This window comes from Eleutherodactylus coqui, chromosome 11 (assembly GCF_035609145.1).
Source record: "Eleutherodactylus coqui strain aEleCoq1 chromosome 11, aEleCoq1.hap1, whole genome shotgun sequence".
NCBI lineage: Eukaryota > Metazoa > Chordata > Amphibia > Anura > Eleutherodactylidae > Eleutherodactylus > Eleutherodactylus coqui.
In genome coordinates, this window is record NC_089847.1 from 6,368,128 (window position 1) to 6,388,214 (window position 20,087).

The 20,087-nt window shown below is 52.9% G+C and overlaps 1 protein-coding gene across 1 annotated transcript; it reads left to right on the forward strand.

Moving 5' to 3' along the window:
* Positions 1 to 196: 196 nt before the first annotated feature.
* LDHD (lactate dehydrogenase D) lies at positions 197 to 17,655 on the forward strand. The gene is made up of 11 exons (XM_066582508.1): positions 197 to 322; positions 2,021 to 2,115; positions 3,697 to 3,838; positions 8,431 to 8,572; positions 8,663 to 8,822; positions 10,001 to 10,200; positions 10,819 to 10,947; positions 12,485 to 12,612; positions 13,134 to 13,224; positions 14,894 to 15,005; positions 17,351 to 17,655. Exons 1-11 carry the CDS (start codon positions 239 to 241, stop codon positions 17,514 to 17,516), a joined length of 1,449 nt encoding a protein of 482 aa, XP_066438605.1. The 5' UTR covers positions 197 to 238; the 3' UTR covers positions 17,517 to 17,655.
* The last annotated feature ends 2,432 nt before the right edge of the window (positions 17,656 to 20,087 follow it).

Genomic DNA, 20,087 nt, shown 5'->3' on the forward strand with positions numbered 1-20,087 from the left:
CCCGTGTGAGATTAGCCGCAGACCGCGGCACACAGGCGATAAAATCACACAAGAGAGCGTGAAAACTGATGCACCACCGCTCACCCTCCTGAGGGGGGCGCTGCTTAGCACTAGTCCTGCAGCTCCTGATTGGCTCCTCCGTTTGGTGCTCCTGTCTCTTTAAGAGGCAGTCGCTGCGCCTCCTCCGCCCTCTCTGTGTCCTTCTGCCGAATGTGTTGCCTGGACTCTGCTGCCCGTCATGGCTCTGCTGCTCGGAGGGATCCGGAGGGTCGCCCGCCTGTGCCGCCCCCGGAGCTGCAGGTCCTACGGGGTCGCCGCGCAGGTATGATCTGCAACAACCAAAGGGGCGCAGAAAAGGCGCAAAAGTGGAACATAGCGTAAAAAACAAACTTTCTTTAAACGCACAACCTGCCGCCGCGACCCGACCGGTACGGGAGCGTTCACACGTGCGGAGTCTGTCTGCGAGACGCACCTGACGGCGCAGATCTGCGTGTGCGCCCTGCGGCTGCGGAGCGTCTTCAGGCGCTTGTGTGAACCGACCCTCCATGAAGTGATGCCGGGATGAGTAACGCAGCGGAGCGCTCCGCCATACTGCAAACCGCAGAGCATGCTGGGAGGTGATTGTAAAGCGCACCCGACGCGATACAGGGAGAGCCACAATATAACGTGCGTCGGGCGGAGCGCGCAAAACACGTGACAACCGCAAATCAGTAAGAAGACTAATAATAGAGGCTGCAACCGCTTGTACCGCGGTGGGAGGATGTGCCGCATACGTTACAGCTCGCGGGCCAAACTCCGGGCTCGGGGGCCAAATCCTGCCCGCTACGCCATTTTAGGAGGTCCGGGCGCAGAAGGACCGGCTCTCCGCTTTCCCTGGATGTATGAATACCCCGATGCAACCAATGGTGTCCCAGCTGCGCATGAAAGCTACTTGGGGAGGGACTCGTGTCCGCAACCGTTTCTTCACTGCGTATTACACGTGCGTTGTACAGCCGCGTGATAATTGATTCATCATTGATCCCTGCATACCGGCGTGTCGATACGCACGAGAATAAGATGGCGGCACGCTCCATTTCCCCGGGTACCACGCAGCGTGGGCGCTGTACGCTTGTATTGGCTGCGTATATAGCGCTGTTCATACGTCGCGGCGTTTTCATGCACATCACCGCAGTGACACAATGCGCATGCCCGTGGGCGTGTGATACGCGGTCCTGCTCAGCGCACTCGCAGACATACGCCGTCTCTGCTGCCAAACCCGATATTACAAACATGGGTTAAACGCTGCGGTGACCGATACGGCGTGGACAGGAGGCCTGAGGCCGGTCACACAGGACTGGATTTGAATTGCGGATTCCGCACTCGCCGTCCGTGCGGACGACCCGCGGTAAAACGCAGGCATTGAAAGGCAGGTACTCTTGATTCTTCCTTCACACTCGCTGATATACATTTCATATTCCGTGAGCAGAATGAAAATCGCAGCATGCTCTATTTTGCGTGGACAGCCTTTATTGAGGTCAATGGAGGCTTCCGACCCGCAGCCCATACACAATTAACATCTCCGTTCCCACTGTAGTGGCCAGGACTGGTACTACAGACCAAGTTTCCATTGAAGTGAATGGCTTGCCATACCAAGCCTGGCCACTGCAGTGAGAACGGGGCTGTCTACTTCCTGCAGAAATCAGCTCTGTGCACAAGCACACCGGCCTGGTGAACAGATGATGAGCAGATATCCCAGGTGGTAGACCCCCAGCAATCTACTATTAATGGTCTGAGGATTGGCCATCAGTAGTATACAACTGGACAACCCCTTTAAAAGCACAAGGAGGTACGGCGGGGTCTGTTGGTTACATCTGGATAGTGATTCTGCTCATGTATGATCGTGGGCCCCGGAATGAGCCTAGTGTGAGCGGGTTGTTGGACTGACATCGGGGTCCTCCTAACAAGCGCCCCCCTCAGCGGTCACGGTGGCAGGTCTGGACTTTATCAGTGCAACAATCATGATTGTGTCCTTCTTTGGCAGCTGGTAGAAGAGATGTTGGCGCTGGTTGGAGACGGCAATGTGTCTACAGCAATGGCTGTCCGTGAGCAGCACAGCAGGGACGAGTCGATGCACAGGTAACTCTGGTAAAGCCACCCCCCATCATCCCGCTGATCCCCTGATACTCGACCACAGACCCCCGAGGTGCATTAACAGCACTTGCAGAGGTCTAGAGTATTTGGGCGCCATCCCCAGCTGGAATGTAAGCATGGCAGATAGTCTTTAACTCAGCGGCACGATAAGGTCCCGGCGGGCACCGGGCACACCTCCCACTCCTCACTCTGCTGCAGACCTTTCTGAGATCGTCCCATGAATGTTAGCGGGATTTTCAGAACTCTCTGCCCTACTACAAAGATGCCCCGTTGACATGTGATGGTCAGTCACAGAAGGGCACCTGCAGCGTCCGAGGAGCGGGTCCACAGCCGAGGAGATAGGGGGGTAGATGGAGGCCTTGTGACGGGGCTCTACCATCTCCTCCCCTGGGGGTAGCATGGGACCCAACCAAGTTACTGCTGGGGGAGTTTCACTGGATAACCCAAAACGCGGTTTACCTTCAGTCCTTGTCACTCGTGACGCCACCGTTCCGTCCTCTGCGGTGAATCCAGAAGTTGGTCATGAAGAGTCCACACACAGGGATAACGTTATGAGCAGAGAAAACTATGTACAGTCCAAGCTTTACATACACCCGTAAGATAACTGCAAACACAGAAGTGGTACGACAGGAGGATCCACAGGATGACAGACGAGTCCACAGTCCCAGTTATCGGTGGGGTTCTGTTCCCGGATGCTCTCCTTCACGCTCTCCAGCTCTCTACCGGTCAATACTCACATTTGGAAAACGCGCACTCCACGCTGCATGGCGGCTCCTCTTACTCAGTGCTTAGGGGTAGCGCTGGCACATCCTGGGTAGGCTGGTTCCAGGCAAAGCAGAAGGGAATCGCTCAGCTTCTTCCATTCTGTTCACACACAGACCGATCTGCGTCTGTGGGTTCACTCACTGGCAGACTTGTCTCTCTCTCGCTTGCAAGACGGACTAACTTTTGCTCCTTAGACTAACTTGTAGACACCTTGCAAACACATATATGTAACATGGTCACGTGACATACAAGAAGATACATTTTCCAGACATAACCCAGACATTAATCCATTCAGTGCTGCAGAGGTGCAATACACACCAAATTCATACACGTGGAAGACGCTGACCACACATGGGCACAAGACAAATAAATTCACACTTCTGGAGGGTCCCGGTTACTCTGGGCCACTACACACCCGTCCTGATGCAGAGTAGCGCCGGATCTTCCTCGCCCACACGGCGGTCTGCGTCCTCTCCTCGAGTGCCCATGGGTGTGCGGCGCCTCGTGTGTACGCCATTCACAAATCACCAAGTTCTTCCCTCCACTTGTATATTTTGCATGAGGTTGCACCACCGTGGGGCGCCGTCATAATGTAGATGTCCAGTCCTGGTCTCAACAATAGCATATACAGCGCCTCCTCCAAGAATACCTATAGCTTCTGGTGTCTTCAGCTCTGCTATACCCCCTACTGCATCAGCCGCTGCTCTGTCCCCGCTCCATGCTTTACACTGCAGCTTTACCTTGTTGTGTTTAGGAGTCTGAATTTGCCCTCCTGTGATCACCCCTCTCTCCTCCGTACAGCTGTCAGCCCCCTGATGTTGTCATCTGGCCGCAGAATGTGGAGCAAGTCAGCAAGTTGGCCGAGCTTTGTTATACACATGACCTCCCCATGATTCCTTTTGGCACCGGGACGGGGTTGGAAGGAGGAGTCTGCGCACTGAGGGTACGTATCCGACGCCGCCGTCGCCATCCTCTGCACATGATTATGTCTCTAGAATTAGGCCCCATGTCCACGGGGGTCAGAATCAGCATGCAGGAACCTGTAGCGGAATAGCGGAATCCCACCCTGCCTGCGGCCGACGGCCCCGTGTACCCGTGTCTGCAGGCGGTGGCGGCGGCCACACAGACCCCTCTTCTTCCAGGACATCTGTATTATGGATGGTCCATTGCAGTCAAAAAATAAACTCATTTAGAAATTGATGGCAGCAACACATCTCACAAAAGTGGGCGGGGCCGTGACTACCATGGTGCAGCATCGCCTCTCCTGGAGACCAGCTGCTAGAGTTTTGGGAGAGAATGTTGTCCCCTTCTTGTCTGATGGATTCTAGCGGCTCCGCAGTTCTTGTTTGATTTTTAGCTTCATAATGTGTCAAAGGTTTCCTATTGGTGGACGGTCCGGACCGCAGGCGGCCGATTCACCCCCGGACTCTACTTCTGTGGGCCCATGCTGTAGGGATGGGGGCAGTATGGGGTTTGGCATTGTCTTACTGATATATACATGGCCTTCCCTGAGAGAGACGTTGTCTGGATGGGGCGGATGTTGTTCTACTACCTCTATATACGGCTCAGCACTGATGGTGCCTGTCAGGATGTGTGTGCTGCCCACGCTGTAGGCACTAATGCCATCCGAGACGCAGGACTGTGCACTTATAACAAGTTGGATGGTCGCTCTCCTCTGGAGTCCGCAGGACACGGCGTCCGTGGTTTGAAGAGAATGTCACATTTTGATTCCTCTGCCCACAGCACAGTCTTACATTTTGCCTCGGTCCTTTATAAATGAGCTTTGGCCCACAGAAGACGCCGGCGCTTCTGGATTCTGCTGAGATACATTTTATAACGTTCCCTTACATTAGTGGATTACATGCTGAACTGGATCCACAGACGGTGATCACTGGAAGTATTCCTGCGCCCATGCAGGGATTACATTACAGAATCACGCCTGTTTATAATGCAGGGATTACATTACAGAATCACGCCTGTTTATAATGCAGCGCCGCCCGAGGGCCGTAGATCTCCAGCATCCAGTATTGTCCCTTGTGCACAGGAGTCTCTCCAGATCCTCTGACTGTTTGATGGTTTTATGTTCTGTAGACGGTGGATATTCAAAGCCTCTTTTCTGAAATTGCTCCACAATTGTTGGCCGCAGTTACTCACAGATCGGTGACCTCTGACCGTCTTTACTTCTGAGAGACTCGGCCTCTCTAACGGGCTCTTTATACAGTCATGTGACTTACTAGAAAACTGACCCTCCAGCTGTTTTTCATTAAAGGGGTTGTCTCGCGCCAAAACTTTTTTTTTTTTTTTTTCAATAGGCCCCCCGTTCGGCGCGAGACAAACCCAAGGGATGGGTTAAAAAAAAAAAAAAAAAAAAAATATTACTTAACCGAATCCCCGCTCTGCGACGACTTCTTTCTTCCTTCTCCAAGATGGCCGCCGGGATCTTCACCCACGATGCACCGCGGGTCTTCTCCCATGGTGCACCGTGGGCTCTGTGCGGTCTATTGCCGATTCCAGCCTCTTGATTGGCTGGAATCGGCACACGTGACGGGGCGGAGCTACGATGACCAGCTCTTCGGCACGAGTGGCCCCATTCACCAGGCAGAAGACCGGACTGCGCAAGCGCGTCTAAAAACGCCAGAGGACAGCGAATTTAGACGGATCCATGGCGACGGGGACGCCAGCAACGGAGCAGGTAAGTGAATAACTTCTGTATGGCTCATAATTAATGCACGATGTATATTACAAAGTGCATTATTATGGCCATACAGAAGTGTATAACCCACTTGCTGCCGCGGGACAACCCCTTTAATGCCACTTATTTTTCCCGCCCCTTGTTCCCCCCTCTGTGAGATGTGTTGCTGCCATCAATTTCTAAATAAGATAATTTTTTAAAATGAAATGGAACAACCCCACCCCCACTCACCCCCCCCCCACTCATCCCCCCCCCCCCCCCCCCGATATGTTCTACTGGGAATATAATAGTTATAGGGTTAACTGAGATTTGCAGATCAGTGCATTCCTTTTTTTCCTTACATCTATTTACATTTTATACAGCTGCCCAACTGTTTTGGAATTGGGGTATTATATGTATATAATCTATAGCCCGACTATGGAACCAGGACACTGAACACACCGCTGCGTAAGCGTCTACATAACAGGGAGCTGCATGCACCACTGCAACGCTAGTAAAGATGCTGTGCACACCCCTGTATGGCAGGGAGAGGGCGCTGCGCACACCACTGTGTTGAGGGGAGAGGGTGCTGCACGCGATAAAGGGCTGTGAGGAAGGGACGCTGCGCACAGCGCTGGGTCGCAAGAAGGGGACGCTGCGCACAGCGCTGGGTCGCAGGGAGGGGACGCTGCGCACAGCGCTGGGTCGCAGGGAGGGGACGCTGCGCACAGCGCTGGGTCGCAGGGAGGGGACGCTGCGCACAGCGCTGGGTCGCAGGGAGGGGACGCTGCGCACAGCGCTGGGTCGCAGGGAGGGGACGCTGCGCAGAGCGCTGGGTCGCAGGGAGGGGACGCTGCGCACAGCGCTGGGTCGCAGGGAGGAAGGGACGCTGCGCACAGCGCTGGGTCGCAGGGAGGAAGGGACGCTGCGCACAGCGCTGGGTCGCAGGGAGGAAGGGACGCTGCGCACAGCGCTGGGTCGCAGGGAGGAAGGGACGCTGCGCACAGCGCTGGGTCGCAGGGAGGAAGGGACGCTGCGCACAGCGCTGGGTCGCAGGGAGGAAGGGACGCTGCGCACAGCGCTGGGTCGCAGGGAGGAAGGGACGCTGCGCACAGCGCTGGGTCGCAGGGAGGAAGGGACGCTGCGCACAGCGCTGGGTCGCAGGGAGGAAGGGACGCTGCGCACAGCGCTGGGTCGCAGGGAGGAAGGGACGCTGCGCACAGCGCTGGGTCGCAGGGAGGGGACGCTGCGCACAGCGCTGTGTCGCAGGGAGGGGACGCTGCGCACAGCGCTGTGTCGCAGGGAGGGGACGCTGCGCACAGCGCTGTGTCGCAGGAAGGGGACGCTGCGCACAGCGCTGTGTCGCAGGAAGGGGACGCTGCGCACAGCGCTGTGTCGCAGGAAGGGGACGCTGCGCACAGCGCTGTGTCGCAGGAAGGGGACGCTGCGCACAGCGCTGTGTCGCAGGAAGGGGACGCTGCGCACAGCGCTGTGTCGCAGGAAGGGGACGCTGCGCACAGCGCTGTGTCGCAAGAAGGGGACGCTGCGCACAGCGCTGTGTCGCAAGAAGGGGACGCTGCGCACAGCGCTGGGTCGCAAGAAGGGGACGCTGCGCACAGCGCTGGGTCGCAAGAAGGGGACGCTGCGCACAGCGCTGGGTCGCAGGGAGGGGACGCTGCGCACAGCGCTGGGTCGCAGGGAGGGGACGCTGCGCACAGCGCTGGGTCGCAGGGAGGGGACGCTGCGCACAGCGCTGGGTCGCAGGGAGGGGACGCTGCGCACAGCGCTGGGTCGCAGGGAGGGGACGCTGCGCAGAGCGCTGGGTCGCAGGGAGGGGACGCTGCGCACAGCGCTGGGTCGCAGGGAGGAAGGGACGCTGCGCACAGCGCTGGGTCGCAGGGAGGAAGGGACGCTGCGCACAGCGCTGGGTCGCAGGGAGGAAGGGACGCTGCGCACAGCGCTGGGTCGCAGGGAGGAAGGGACGCTGCGCACAGCGCTGGGTCGCAGGGAGGAAGGGACGCTGCGCACAGCGCTGGGTCGCAGGGAGGAAGGGACGCTGCGCACAGCGCTGGGTCGCAGGGAGGAAGGGACGCTGCGCACAGCGCTGGGTCGCAGGGAGGAAGGGACGCTGCGCACAGCGCTGGGTCGCAGGGAGGAAGGGACGCTGCGCACAGCGCTGGGTCGCAGGGAGGAAGGGACGCTGCGCACAGCGCTGGGTCGCAGGGAGGAAGGGACGCTGCGCACAGCGCTGGGTCGCAGGGAGGGGACGCTGCGCACAGCGCTGTGTCGCAGGGAGGGGACGCTGCGCACAGCGCTGTGTCGCAGGGAGGGGACGCTGCGCACAGCGCTGTGTCGCAGGAAGGGGACGCTGCGCACAGCGCTGTGTCGCAGGAAGGGGACGCTGCGCACAGCGCTGTGTCGCAGGAAGGGGACGCTGCGCACAGCGCTGTGTCGCAGGAAGGGGACGCTGCGCACAGCGCTGTGTCGCAGGAAGGGGACGCTGCGCACAGCGCTGTGTCGCAGGAAGGGGACGCTGCGCACAGCGCTGTGTCGCAAGAAGGGGACGCTGCGCACAGCGCTGTGTCGCAAGAAGGGGACGCTGCGCACAGCGCTGGGTCGCAAGAAGGGGACGCTGCGCACAGCGCTGGGTCGCAAGAAGGGGACGCTGCGCACAGCGCTGGGTCGCAAGAAGGGGACGCTGCGCACAGCGCTGGGTCGCAAGAAGGGGACGCTGCGCACAGCGCTGGGTCACAAGAAGGTGATGCTGCGCACAGCGCTGGGTCGCAAGAAGGGGACGCTGCGCACAACTCCGCGTAGCGAGGGCAGGTCTGTGCAGAGGCGTTGAGCAGTGTGCTGTGTTTCAGGGAGGGGTGTGCTTCAATCTCACCCGAATGGACAGAATTCTGAACCTCAACACCGATGACTTCTATGTGACGGTGGAGCCTGGCGTCACGCGCAAGACCCTGAACGCACATCTGAGGGACAGCGGCCTGTGGTTCCCTGTAGGTAGGTGGCTCCGGGCAGCTGCACTGTAGGAGGGTAGGCTGGTCCCTATAGACTTTACATTACAGGCCATTGTGTTTGGGGATTTCCTAGATCCCGGAGCTGACGCTTCTCTCTGTGGTATGGCAGCTACCAGCGCATCGGGCACCAACGCGGTACGGTACGGCACAATGCGCGACAACGTCATCAATCTGGAAGTTGTTCTGCCTGATGGTCGTGTGCTGAGCACAGCGGGAGAGGAGAGAAGCTTCAGGTCTGGTGGGGCAGCGCTTTATCTGAGCGATCATAAGATAGCCGGTTCAAGTCCCAACAGGGGCATAAAAAAAGTGGGTGAAAAATGCAATAAAACTGATTAAAAAGTCACATGTACCCCAAAATGGTACCAATAAAAACTTCAGCTTGTCATACAAAAACAACAAACCCCCACAGCGCTCCGTCCATGGAGTAATGAAAGTTATGGGACTGCGAATGCAACGACACAAAAATATATGTAGGCTGTCTAAACAGAATGCTTTGTATTGTGGAGAATTTTTTTAAAAATATCCAATTTTGGTATTATAATGGCATCGGCCCGCAGAAAAAACTGATCGCATAGTTATAATATCATGGTGAATGCTGGGAAAAAGTGCATAACTGATGTGTCCTTTCCCTGCCCCCCAAAAAGTAAAAAAAGTTCTCCAATCCATTATATGTGCTCCAATATGGTACCAAAAACAACCACAACGGACGCGCCCTCGTAAGACGTCAGCGGGAAGGTAAAAAAGTTACGGCTTTTGAAAGGTGAAGCTGAAAATCCCCAAAAATCATCATTTCTTTAAGTACCCACTGGGCCGCGCCTCATTCCATTAAGGTGAATTAGTCTGGGACTGGAGCAGTAATAACCGGTTCTCAGGATAGTCCAGCAATATATTGATTGGCCGGACCAATTCTGACCTTTTGGACTCCTGATGATCAACAAAATGATTAGGCCCCCCCCCCCTTGTACTGGTTACACGGGCACAGCGCCTTCCATATGGTTGTGGCTCATCCAGGTACTGCAGTTTAGTCCTGTTTACATGAAGCTGCAGCACCAAATGTTGCCGCCGGAACATATGAGCTACTGGGCTTGTATAAGCCATGAGGCCCCTTCGTTCTGCTTTATTGGTGGTCCTGGGGTTTAGTCCCCCACCCAACGCTGCTGGGCATGCTAGGGCTCGGCCGTCACTAACCCCTGGACCAGCGCAATAAAGGCCGCAGTCACAGGTCTGTATTCTGCGCGTAGAAGGCGCTGCGACGGCCTTTCCGCCTGCTGTAGTTTAGCGTACGGGGCGGTTCCTCCTTCGCCCGGGTCATTCTAGGTTCCTCTGTAAGATGAGAGTATCGGCCGATCTCTGGGAGGGGGTGAAGACTTAGTCACTACAAATACTAATATCTGCCCTGGTCGTTCTACAGGAAGACGTCCGCCGGATACAACCTGACCGGCCTGTTTGTGGGCTCAGAGGGGACGTTGGGGTTTATAACCAAAGCCACGCTGCGTCTCTACGGAGTGCCCGAGGCCACGGTGTGCGCGGTGTGCTCCTTCCCCAGCGTGCAGGCGGCGGTGGACAGCACAGTGCAGATTCTACAGTGCGGCATCCCCATCGCCAGGATCGGTGAGTCGTGCGGTCTCTGCTGGCTGGTTCTCTCCTGTCCACCCGGCATAAATGGCAGGGTGGCACCAGATGCCCCGTCACATGATCTGGGGTCTTTTTCAGAGACCGGGTCAGGTGATGTTGCCCTGAATTGACACACGTTGACCTCCCAGGGCTGTGTTTTGAGATGTTCAGCTTTCCTTAGCTTCGACTTCAGCTCATGTATGTGTCCTCAGGGCCCCTCAGTACATGCATCTTCTATGCTGTGGCTCCTTGTCCTCAGGGCCCCACAGCATATGTATCTGTGTTTGATGCGGCTCCTTGTCTTTGGGGCCCCTCAGCACTTCCTGGCATCTTCCTTGATGTGGTCCCTAGTCCTCGGGGCCAATCAGTACTGGCATCTCCCTTGATGTGGCCCCTGGTCCTCAGGACCCCTCAGCACTGGCATCTTCCCTGATGCAGTTTCTTCAGACCGGTGCTGCAGGATCTTGCCAGTATGTGAAGATCAGGGAGGCTCAGAATTTATTTTACTGTGCAGCAAGGAGCCTGGTATAAAGTCTGGCTGAGTGGCGCCCCCTGTTGGGGGTGGAGATGATGGACACAACGGCACTGACCCTGCTGTCTTGTATCTGTCTGCAGAGTTCCTAGACGATGTCATGGTTGACGCCTGCAACAAGTATAATGCCCTCAGTTACCCGGTGCGGCCCACGCTCTTCCTGGAGTTCCATGGAACAGAGACCGGAGTGAAGGAGCAAGTGCAGCAGACTGGTAGGAGGCTCGCCGGCGCTGTCCACACGGCGCTGTACGCCCCTCGCCGGCGCTGTCCACACGGCGCTGTACACCCCTCGCCGGCGCTGTCCACACGGCGCTGTACGCCCCTCGCCAGCGCTGTACACCCCTCGCCGGCGCTGTCCACACGGCGCTGTACGCCCGTCGCCGGCGCTGTACGCACATTGCTGTACACCCGTCGCCGGCGCTGTCCGCACAGTGCTGTTCACCCCTGCCCGGCGCTGTCCGCACAGTGCTGCACTCACCTCACCTGTTCTGTATACACAGTGCTGCGCTCACCTCACCTCACCTGTACCGTATACACAGTGCTGCGCTCACCTCACCTCACCTGTACCTTATACATAGTGCTGCGCTCACCTCACCTGTACCGTATACATAGTGCTGCGCTCACCTCACCTGTACCGTATACACAGTGCTGCGCTCACCTCATCTGTACCGTATACACAGTGCTGCGCTCACCTCACCTGTACTGTATACACAGTGCTGCGCTCGCCTCACCTGTACCATATACACAGTGCTGCGCTCACCTCACCTGTACCGTATACACAGTGCTGCGCTCACCTCACCTGTACCGTATACACAGTGCTGCGCTCACCTCACCTCACCTGTACTGTATACACAGTGCTGCGCTCACCTTACCTCACCTGTACCGTATACACAGTGCTGCGCTCACCTTACCTCACCTGTACCGTATACACAGTGCTGCACTCACCTTACCTCACCTGTACCGTATACACAGTGCTGCGCTCACCTCACCTCACCTGTACCGTATACACAGTGCTGCGCTCACCTCACCTCACCTGTACCGTATACACAGTGCTGCGCTCACCTCACCTCACCTGTACCGTATACACAGTGCTGCGCTCACCTCACCTCACCTGTACCGTATACACAGTGCTGCGCTCACCTCACCTCACCTGTACCGTATACACAGTGCTGCGCTCACCTCACCTGTACCGTATACACAGTGCTGCGCTCACCTCACCTCACCTGTACCGTATACACAGTGCTGCGCTCACCTCACCTGTACCGTATACACAGTGCTGCGCTCACCTCACCTGTACCGTATACACAGTGCTGCGCTCACCTCACCTGTACCGTATACACAGTGCTGCGCTCACCTCACCTGTACCGTATACACAGTGCTGCGCTCACCTCACCTGTACCGTATACACAGTGCTGCGCTCACCTCACCTGTACCGTATACACAGTGCTGCGCTCACCTCACCTGTACCGTATACACAGTGCTGCGCTCACCTCACCTGTACCGTATACACAGTGCTGCGCTCACCTCACCTGTACCGTATACACAGTGCTGCGCTCACCTCACCTGTACCGTATACACAGTGCTGCGTTCACCTCACCTGTACCGTATACACAGTGCTGCGCTCACCTCACCTGTACCGTATACACAGTGCTGCGCTCGCCTCACCTGTACCGTATACACAGTGCTGCGCTCGCCTCACCTGTACTGTATACACAGTGCTGCGCTCACCTCATCTGCGCTCCTTTACAGAGGAAATAACACAACTGAATGGAGGATCAGACTTTTCTTGGGCAAGAGATCAGGAAGAGAGGAACAAGTTGTGGACAGCGAGACACAACGCATTTTATGCCGCCCTCGCTCTGCGGCCCGGGTGCAGGGTGAGTTATTACATGTCTGTATGTGACCCTACAATAATTTTCCAGTTCAGCCGTAGACATCCGTGGTCAGGCGATGTGGCTATTATATGTGCCGACCTCCTTTATAAGAGGCCGTTTACAGCCCGTTATCCTGCTGCCATTTTCTCAGGACAGTGGACCTCATCAAGGACCAGATATAAGAGCAGGGACTGAGCTGTAGTCCATTACCAGTTACTGCTCGCAACGTGTAGGGTGAATTCCGCCTTATTTTACTGCCTGGATATAATTTGGGCCCCTCGTATGGAACCGGCACCATCAGAAAGTAGGGTCAGATATCCGGTAGAAGAGGAAGGCGGCTGCAGTGGGGAGCTCTGGGCTCATTTGTATATGAGATCCTTCAAGAAATGGGACACCAAAGCTCCACATCCTAGAAGTGTCTCCCGTGGAACGTGGCAGGAACATAACGATCTGGGTTAAATTAAAGAAAGGGGAATATTGCATAGAAATAATGGGCTCTTCCGCTTGTCCCTCTTATGTTGTAGGCTTATGCAACGGACGTCTGTGTTCCTATCTCCAAACTTCCCCAAATCATAATGGACACCAAGGAAGACCTCGTGGCGTCGCGCCTTACAGGTACAAAGCATGTCGGCAGTGCACATATAGTAAACTCTTATCAGCCTGTGTCCATCAGGAGATAGAAGATGCTACATTGTGCCATGAAAGGATGAAAGTTCTCCTGACCCAAGTGGTCATCAGACCCTCCAACCTTCCATGAGGTCTTGAGGGCAACATCAGGAGATTGAGGGGTGACTTCACAGGACCATCTGCTCACAGGATTTAATACTGGCCACTTGTACAGAAGTTGATCACGTCCTCCTTGTAAGACGTCCGCTTTAGAGAAAAACTATATGTACATTTTTTTCCCTCTTTCCTTAGATCTAGAAACGGCCAACTTTGACTTTTTCTTCTCTAACTCCGGGCATCCTCCTTATGCCTAAGAGTAGACGAGGCTGCATCTATGGTTGTAGACTGGCCCGCGATGTCACTACCTCTGGAGTCTCAGCCTCTTATTCTGACACTATCATGTGGGGCTAATGGTGGCTTTACATGGGACAATGGTCATCCAAATAGTCGCTTAATAGACCAAATGGGATAGTTCTGTGTAAAAACGGACACCAACCGCGTGACGAGCAAGAATACAATCACTAATCACTTTGATTCGTCTGATGTAACTGCTTAATTAGGAGCCTTGTGTGGCGCAGAGTGCTAAGGCAGCAGAATGAAGGTTGTGGGTCCAATCCCCGCATGGTTCAGTTAGATGGTTCAAGGTTGGCTCAGCCTTCCATCCTACCGAAGTTGGTAAATTGAGTATCCATCTTGCTGGGGGGGTAAAGATGACTGGAGAAGGCAATGACAAACCACCAGTCTGCCGAGAAAACGTCATGATGGTCATGACTCGGTGCTTGCACCAGGGGACTCTGTTTATTCGTTCAGTCGCTTCCGACTCTTCGTGACTCTTCAACTCCACCAAGGTCCAGTCTGTTACCTGAACCAGGGGACTTTACCTTACCTAAATAGCTAGTTGAGGTCTTTCAATGACTAGCCAATAACTTTGCAGTTAGCTGTGCCCCCCCCCCTCCCTTTTTTTTGGAACATTTTTCCCTCCCACTTACCCGTCATTGGTTCCCTTGAGGACAACCTCAACTCCACTCCCTTATCAGGTGTCCATCACACTTTCCTCCAAGCAGACGATCCACTTCTCCAGTTGTAATATAAGCACCATGCCCAACAAACACACAAAAATAACTACAACCCCCGAGCATTTGTTTAGTCTTCATAACTAACAGTCCTTTCTGCTTGTCCATCCAACATCTTCTCAAGTGTCCATAAACAAGCAGTGAAGGAAGGTCCAAGGAAGGCGCTCCGGCCGTTCATTAAGTATATTTCATTCTGTGGAGGATGGGCGGAAGCTGACTAAGACTTCACTAGATAATGACCACAAACCAGAATTAAGATGAACATAAAGCGCCCCTTACAATTCCCCATTCGTTCCATCGCTGTCGGCGGCACATCCACAGTCATACGGGAAGATGGGCTGCTGAGAATGATCTGGCTGCACCAAACATGTGATCAGACGATAAATGTTGGATCATTTGGCTGATCGCTGCTCTCTTTACGTAGGGCAATGATTGGGTGAGCGAGCGTTGTGATAAATGTTGCCCAATCATTGGCCTCTGTAAAAGAGCCCTAATACAGTAAAGAGTAGCATTATGACATAAGTCTTGTCCTACATCCATGGCAGGTCCTATAGCCGGACACGTCGGTGATGGGAACTTCCACTGCATCATGTTGCTAGACCTGAATGACGAGGAAGAAGTGAGGAAAGTGAAGGAGTTCACAGACCGGCTGGCCAGGTAATCTACTTATATTATTTACAGCACATCCCCCCCCCCCCTCATCCCAAGGACAGACATCAATTCCATCAGTCACTAAGGGCAAAAGGTGGACTCCCATCTCAGGATGTGTTCAAAATCACAAAACAATGCGCTCACCCATAAGATGTTTATTTCAAACATGCTCCGTTCTCCAGATATTGCAGCTCTTGATTCCTCTGATTGTCTACTGCTCGTGGCCAGGTCACAGATCACCTCTTCTATGGAACAACATAGTAGAGGAGGCCGGCGCTTCTGCACTATCATGTAACTCTGATGCCCAGGATCTCAGGAGCGCATGCGCACTTGCTCCCGGATGGGCCCCCAGGTACCGCTGTGCTCTATTTGATTCCATAGAAGAGGTGGTCAGTTTTCCCGGCAACAAGCAGAGGAATCAATGGCTGCAATATCTGGAGAACGGAGCATTCTGGAAGTAAACATCTTATGGGTGAGTGTATTGAACTAGGATTCCTAAAAGGGGAGTACCCCTTTAAACAGAAACAGTCATCAGGTTTTGACAATGCAGTCCAGACAAACCTTTAACAGCGCTGCTAATGAGCTTTCCTTATCACTATTAGGTTCTATGATCCGCGTCTCTTGTACAATCGGCTCTTGACGTTTTCCTGTACTGTATTGTAATGAGATGAAAAGAGTCAGATTTTCCCCCCAGCGCCCGCCGGGCCGCCCCTGTTCTTGATTGGCATGCATTCTGATTTCCCTTCTTTGCTGTAATCCCGCGCAGGCGCCGTAATAAACCCTGCCCTGCGCCCCTCAGCTCTCCTTCACTAGCTGTACCCTCAGCTGCATACTGCGCATGCGCCTTGAGGATCGCTACTCCCCCTGCGTCCGAGGTCAGATGACTGTTGGAGTAATGCTCCTCAAGGCGCATGCGCAGTACGCCGCTGAAGTCTCAGCAAGTAAAGGAGAGCTGAGTTGTGCGGGCAGGGTTTGCCACGGGGTGTGACCAATTACAGCGAAGGCGTGAAATCAGTATGCCAATCCAGAACAGCGGCGGCCTGGTGCGGCGCTGATGGCAAAGTCTGACTCTCTTCGACTCATTGTAATACAGCACAGGAAAACATCAAAAGCCGATTGTAAAGGTAACGGGAAATGGACTACAAAACTAATTAGTGATAAGATCTCATGAGCAGCGCTGTTAAAGGGGATTGCATTGTAAAAAGTGGATGAAAGGTTCCCTTTAAGGATTGTCAGTTGTAAGCAATTGATGGCCTATTCTCAGGATAGGTCATAAATACTAGTTCAGATAGAATCTGTCGCCAGGGACTCCCACAATCAGTTATTTGCAGGGCTAGTGTGTTTGTGCACTTAGCTAATTTCTACAGGAAGCAGACAGCTCCATTTTCACTGCAGTGGCCAAGTTTGGTATTACAGGCATTAAGACTTCGCTACAATACCAAGTCTAGCCAGCTGATTGTCTGGGATCCCTGGTGACCGATCCCCACCGAACTAATAATGATGACCTATCTTGAAGATAGGACATTTATAGTCTACAACTAGACAACCCCCTTAATGGCCTAGCTCGGTGGGGATCTGTCACCAGAGATCCCCGACAATCAGCAGTTTACAGGGCCAATGCACTTAGTGCACTAAACTGATTTCTGCAGGAAGCAAACAGCTCCAGTCCCACTGCAGTGGCCAGACTTAGTATTGTAGCAAAGTTCCCATTCATTTTAACGCCTGTAATACCAAGCCTGGCCACTGCAGTGATAACAGAGCTGTCCGATTCCTACAGAAATTAGCTTAGTGCACTGAGTGCATTGGCCCTGCAAACAGCTGATTATCGGGGTTCCCTGGGGCCAGGTCCGCACTGAGCTAATATTGATGACCTATCTTGAAGAGAAGCCATTAATAGTTTACAACTGGACAACCCCTTTAAGAGCTTTGTGTTTCACTTTCTCACCATCTTTAAGATCTCTGCTTGATGACAGTGAATGAGGGCATTCATCGTTTGGAGGCTGACCGCGGTGTAAGTCAGTGGAGCCTGCCGGGCAGCGGTGGCATCCATTGTGCAGCGGACTCGGCTGTGCATCATGGTCTTCGTAATAAACGTAATCCACAACGCTGGTGCAAGCAGAGCCTCAGCTTGGAGGATCGTCTACAATGATACACTGTAACGTACCCTCAGCTGTGAGCAGGACTGGGTTAGGCGATGCAGAAGAAGGGTCTTCACCATCATGCGAGGTTGTTGGATCCTCCAGATGCTTACTAATGAGTAATAATGGGTCCGGATTAGCGGCGGCGGGTCTGCAGTGATTGTGCAGGGCTCTAGAAAAACCAATTCATGAATCTCCCTTTTTGCTTTTCAGGAAAGCTCTGGCCCTGAAAGGGACCTGCACCGGAGAACACGGCGTCGGCATCGGCAAGCGCAGGCTACTGCAGGAGGAGGTTGGAGAAGTCGGCATTGCGGCAATGAGGCAGATTAAAGCTACGTTTGATTCAAAGAACATCATGAACCCCGGAAAAGTTGTTTAAATAGACAGGAATATAGGGGAGCACTGACCCCCCCCCCCCCCCCCCCCAGACGCTGCCCCCTCGACTGTCAGATCACGCAGGGAAGGGTGTGATCTGTTCTACTGTGAATGTACTTGCACTAATAAATGTATGGACTGTACACAGGACCCTCCTCACATGATATGACATAAGGGACCCCAACGATAATATTAGGTGATACCCAGCATGCTCCAATGTATACAGGAGATATATAACCTATACCAGCTGTACATATATAATTATGTACAGAAGATACCCAGGTTATACCAGCATGCTCCATATCCCCATAACACTGAACATGAGTCAACAATGTGATGCAGCAGCAAAAAAGGCAAACACAATTCTGGGATGTACTAAGAGAAGCATAGAGTCTAGATCACGTGAGGTCATTATCCCCCTCTACTCTTCCTTAGTCAGACCTCATCTGGAATACTGGGTCCAGTTCTGGGCACCCCACTTTATACAAGACATAGACAAACTGGAGCAAGTTCAGAGAAGAGTTACCAAGATGGTGAGCGGTCTGCAGATCATGTCCTATGAGGAACGGGTAAAGGATCTGGGAATGTTTAGCAGAAGAGAAGGCTGAGAGGAGACTTAATAGCGGTCTACAAATATCTGAAGGGCTGTCACAGTGCAGAGGGATCAGCCCTATTCTCATCTGCACAAGGGAAGACTAGAAGCAATGGGATGAAACAGAGGTGACACAGATTAGATATTAGATAGTGAGAGGGATCAATGAGTGGAACAGGTTATCACTGGAGGTGGGGAGTTCTCCTTCAATGGAAGTCTTCAGAGGCTGGACAGACATCTGTCTGGGATGATTTGGTGATCCTGCACTGAGCAGGGGGTCGGACCCGATGACCCCGGAGGACCCTTCCATCTCTACCAGTCTAGGATTCTATGGTATAACACTAGATAAGATCGCTGCATGGACAATGTAGAGGCCGAAATAAAAAGATGGAGTATATGTTACCTAAAAGTCATAGGTATGATGGCATCACATACAAGAGGCTGTGAGTTCAGAGTCCGCCCATGTATACCTGTCTTTAGCATGTGCCAGGGGAGGGCTGCAGTGACACTAGTGCCCTCCGCTCAACTCAGCCCCGCAACCCTCTGCAGACGGGGTAACATTCTATGACTATATACAGGCAATGTATCACTTATACCAGCTGTGCATATATAATTATATATAGGGGATACCCAGGTTATACCAGCATGCTCCATATCACTATATACAGGAGATGTATAACTTATACCAGCTGCACATATATAATTATATACAGGAGATACCCAGGTTATAGCAGCATGCTCCATATCACTATATACAGGATGTATCACTTATACCAGCTGTACATATATAATTATATACAGGAGATCCCCGAGTTATACCAGCATGCTCCATATCACTATATACAGGGGATGTATAACGTATACCAGCTGTAGATATATAAAATTATATACAGGATATACCCAGGTTATACCAGCATGCTCCATATCACTATATACAGGGGATGTATAACGTATACCAGCTGTACATATATAATTATATACAGGTGATACCCAGGTTATACCAGCATGCTCCATATCACTATATACAGGGGATGTATAACTTATACCAGCTGTACATATATAATTATATACAGGTTATACCAGCATGCTCCATATCACTATATACAGAAGATCCCCAGGTTCTACCAGCATGCTCCATATCACTATATACAGGAGATGTATAACTTATACCAGCTGTACATATATAATTATATACAGGAGGTACCCAGGTTATACCAGCATGCTCCATATCACTATATACAGGAGATGTAGAACTTATACCAGCTGTACATATATAATTATATACAGGAGGTACCCAGGTTATACCAGCATGCTCCATATCACTATATACAGGAGATGTAGAACTTATACCAGCTGTACATATATAATTATATACAGGAGGTACCCAGGTTATACCAGCATGCTCCATATCACTATATACAGGAGATGTAGAACTTATACCAGCTGTACATATATAATTATATACAGGAGGTACCCAGGTTATACCAGCATGCTCCATATCACTATATACAGGAGATGTATAACGTATACCAGCTGTACTAAACTGAAGATGATGAAAAAAGAAAATAGGTCATGTCCTGTATGGACATTCCCTTCTCTAAATGAGAATTTGCTAGCGATCAGCTGTCACACGTCTGTGGAAAACAGTGGCCTCTCCAGGACAAGTGTGGCATTACACTCAAAAGAATGAGTGACTATAATGCACGGTCCTGCTAAGACCTCCAGAGCATGAGCTGCTCTTCACATTGGCTCTAGATTAGACTGTAAGCTCTTAGGACCAGGGCGTGTATTGTATATTAGACTGCAAGCTCTAAGGACCGGGCCGTGTCCTGTATATTAGACTGCCCCCCCTCACCCGTCAGGCGTCTCCATCACATCTTACATTCAGCACCAGAACATAAAACACATTTCCGTTTTAATGAAAATAAACGTTCTTTATTTTAAAACACCCGAAACATTTACAAAACCTGAACAGAGAGCAGT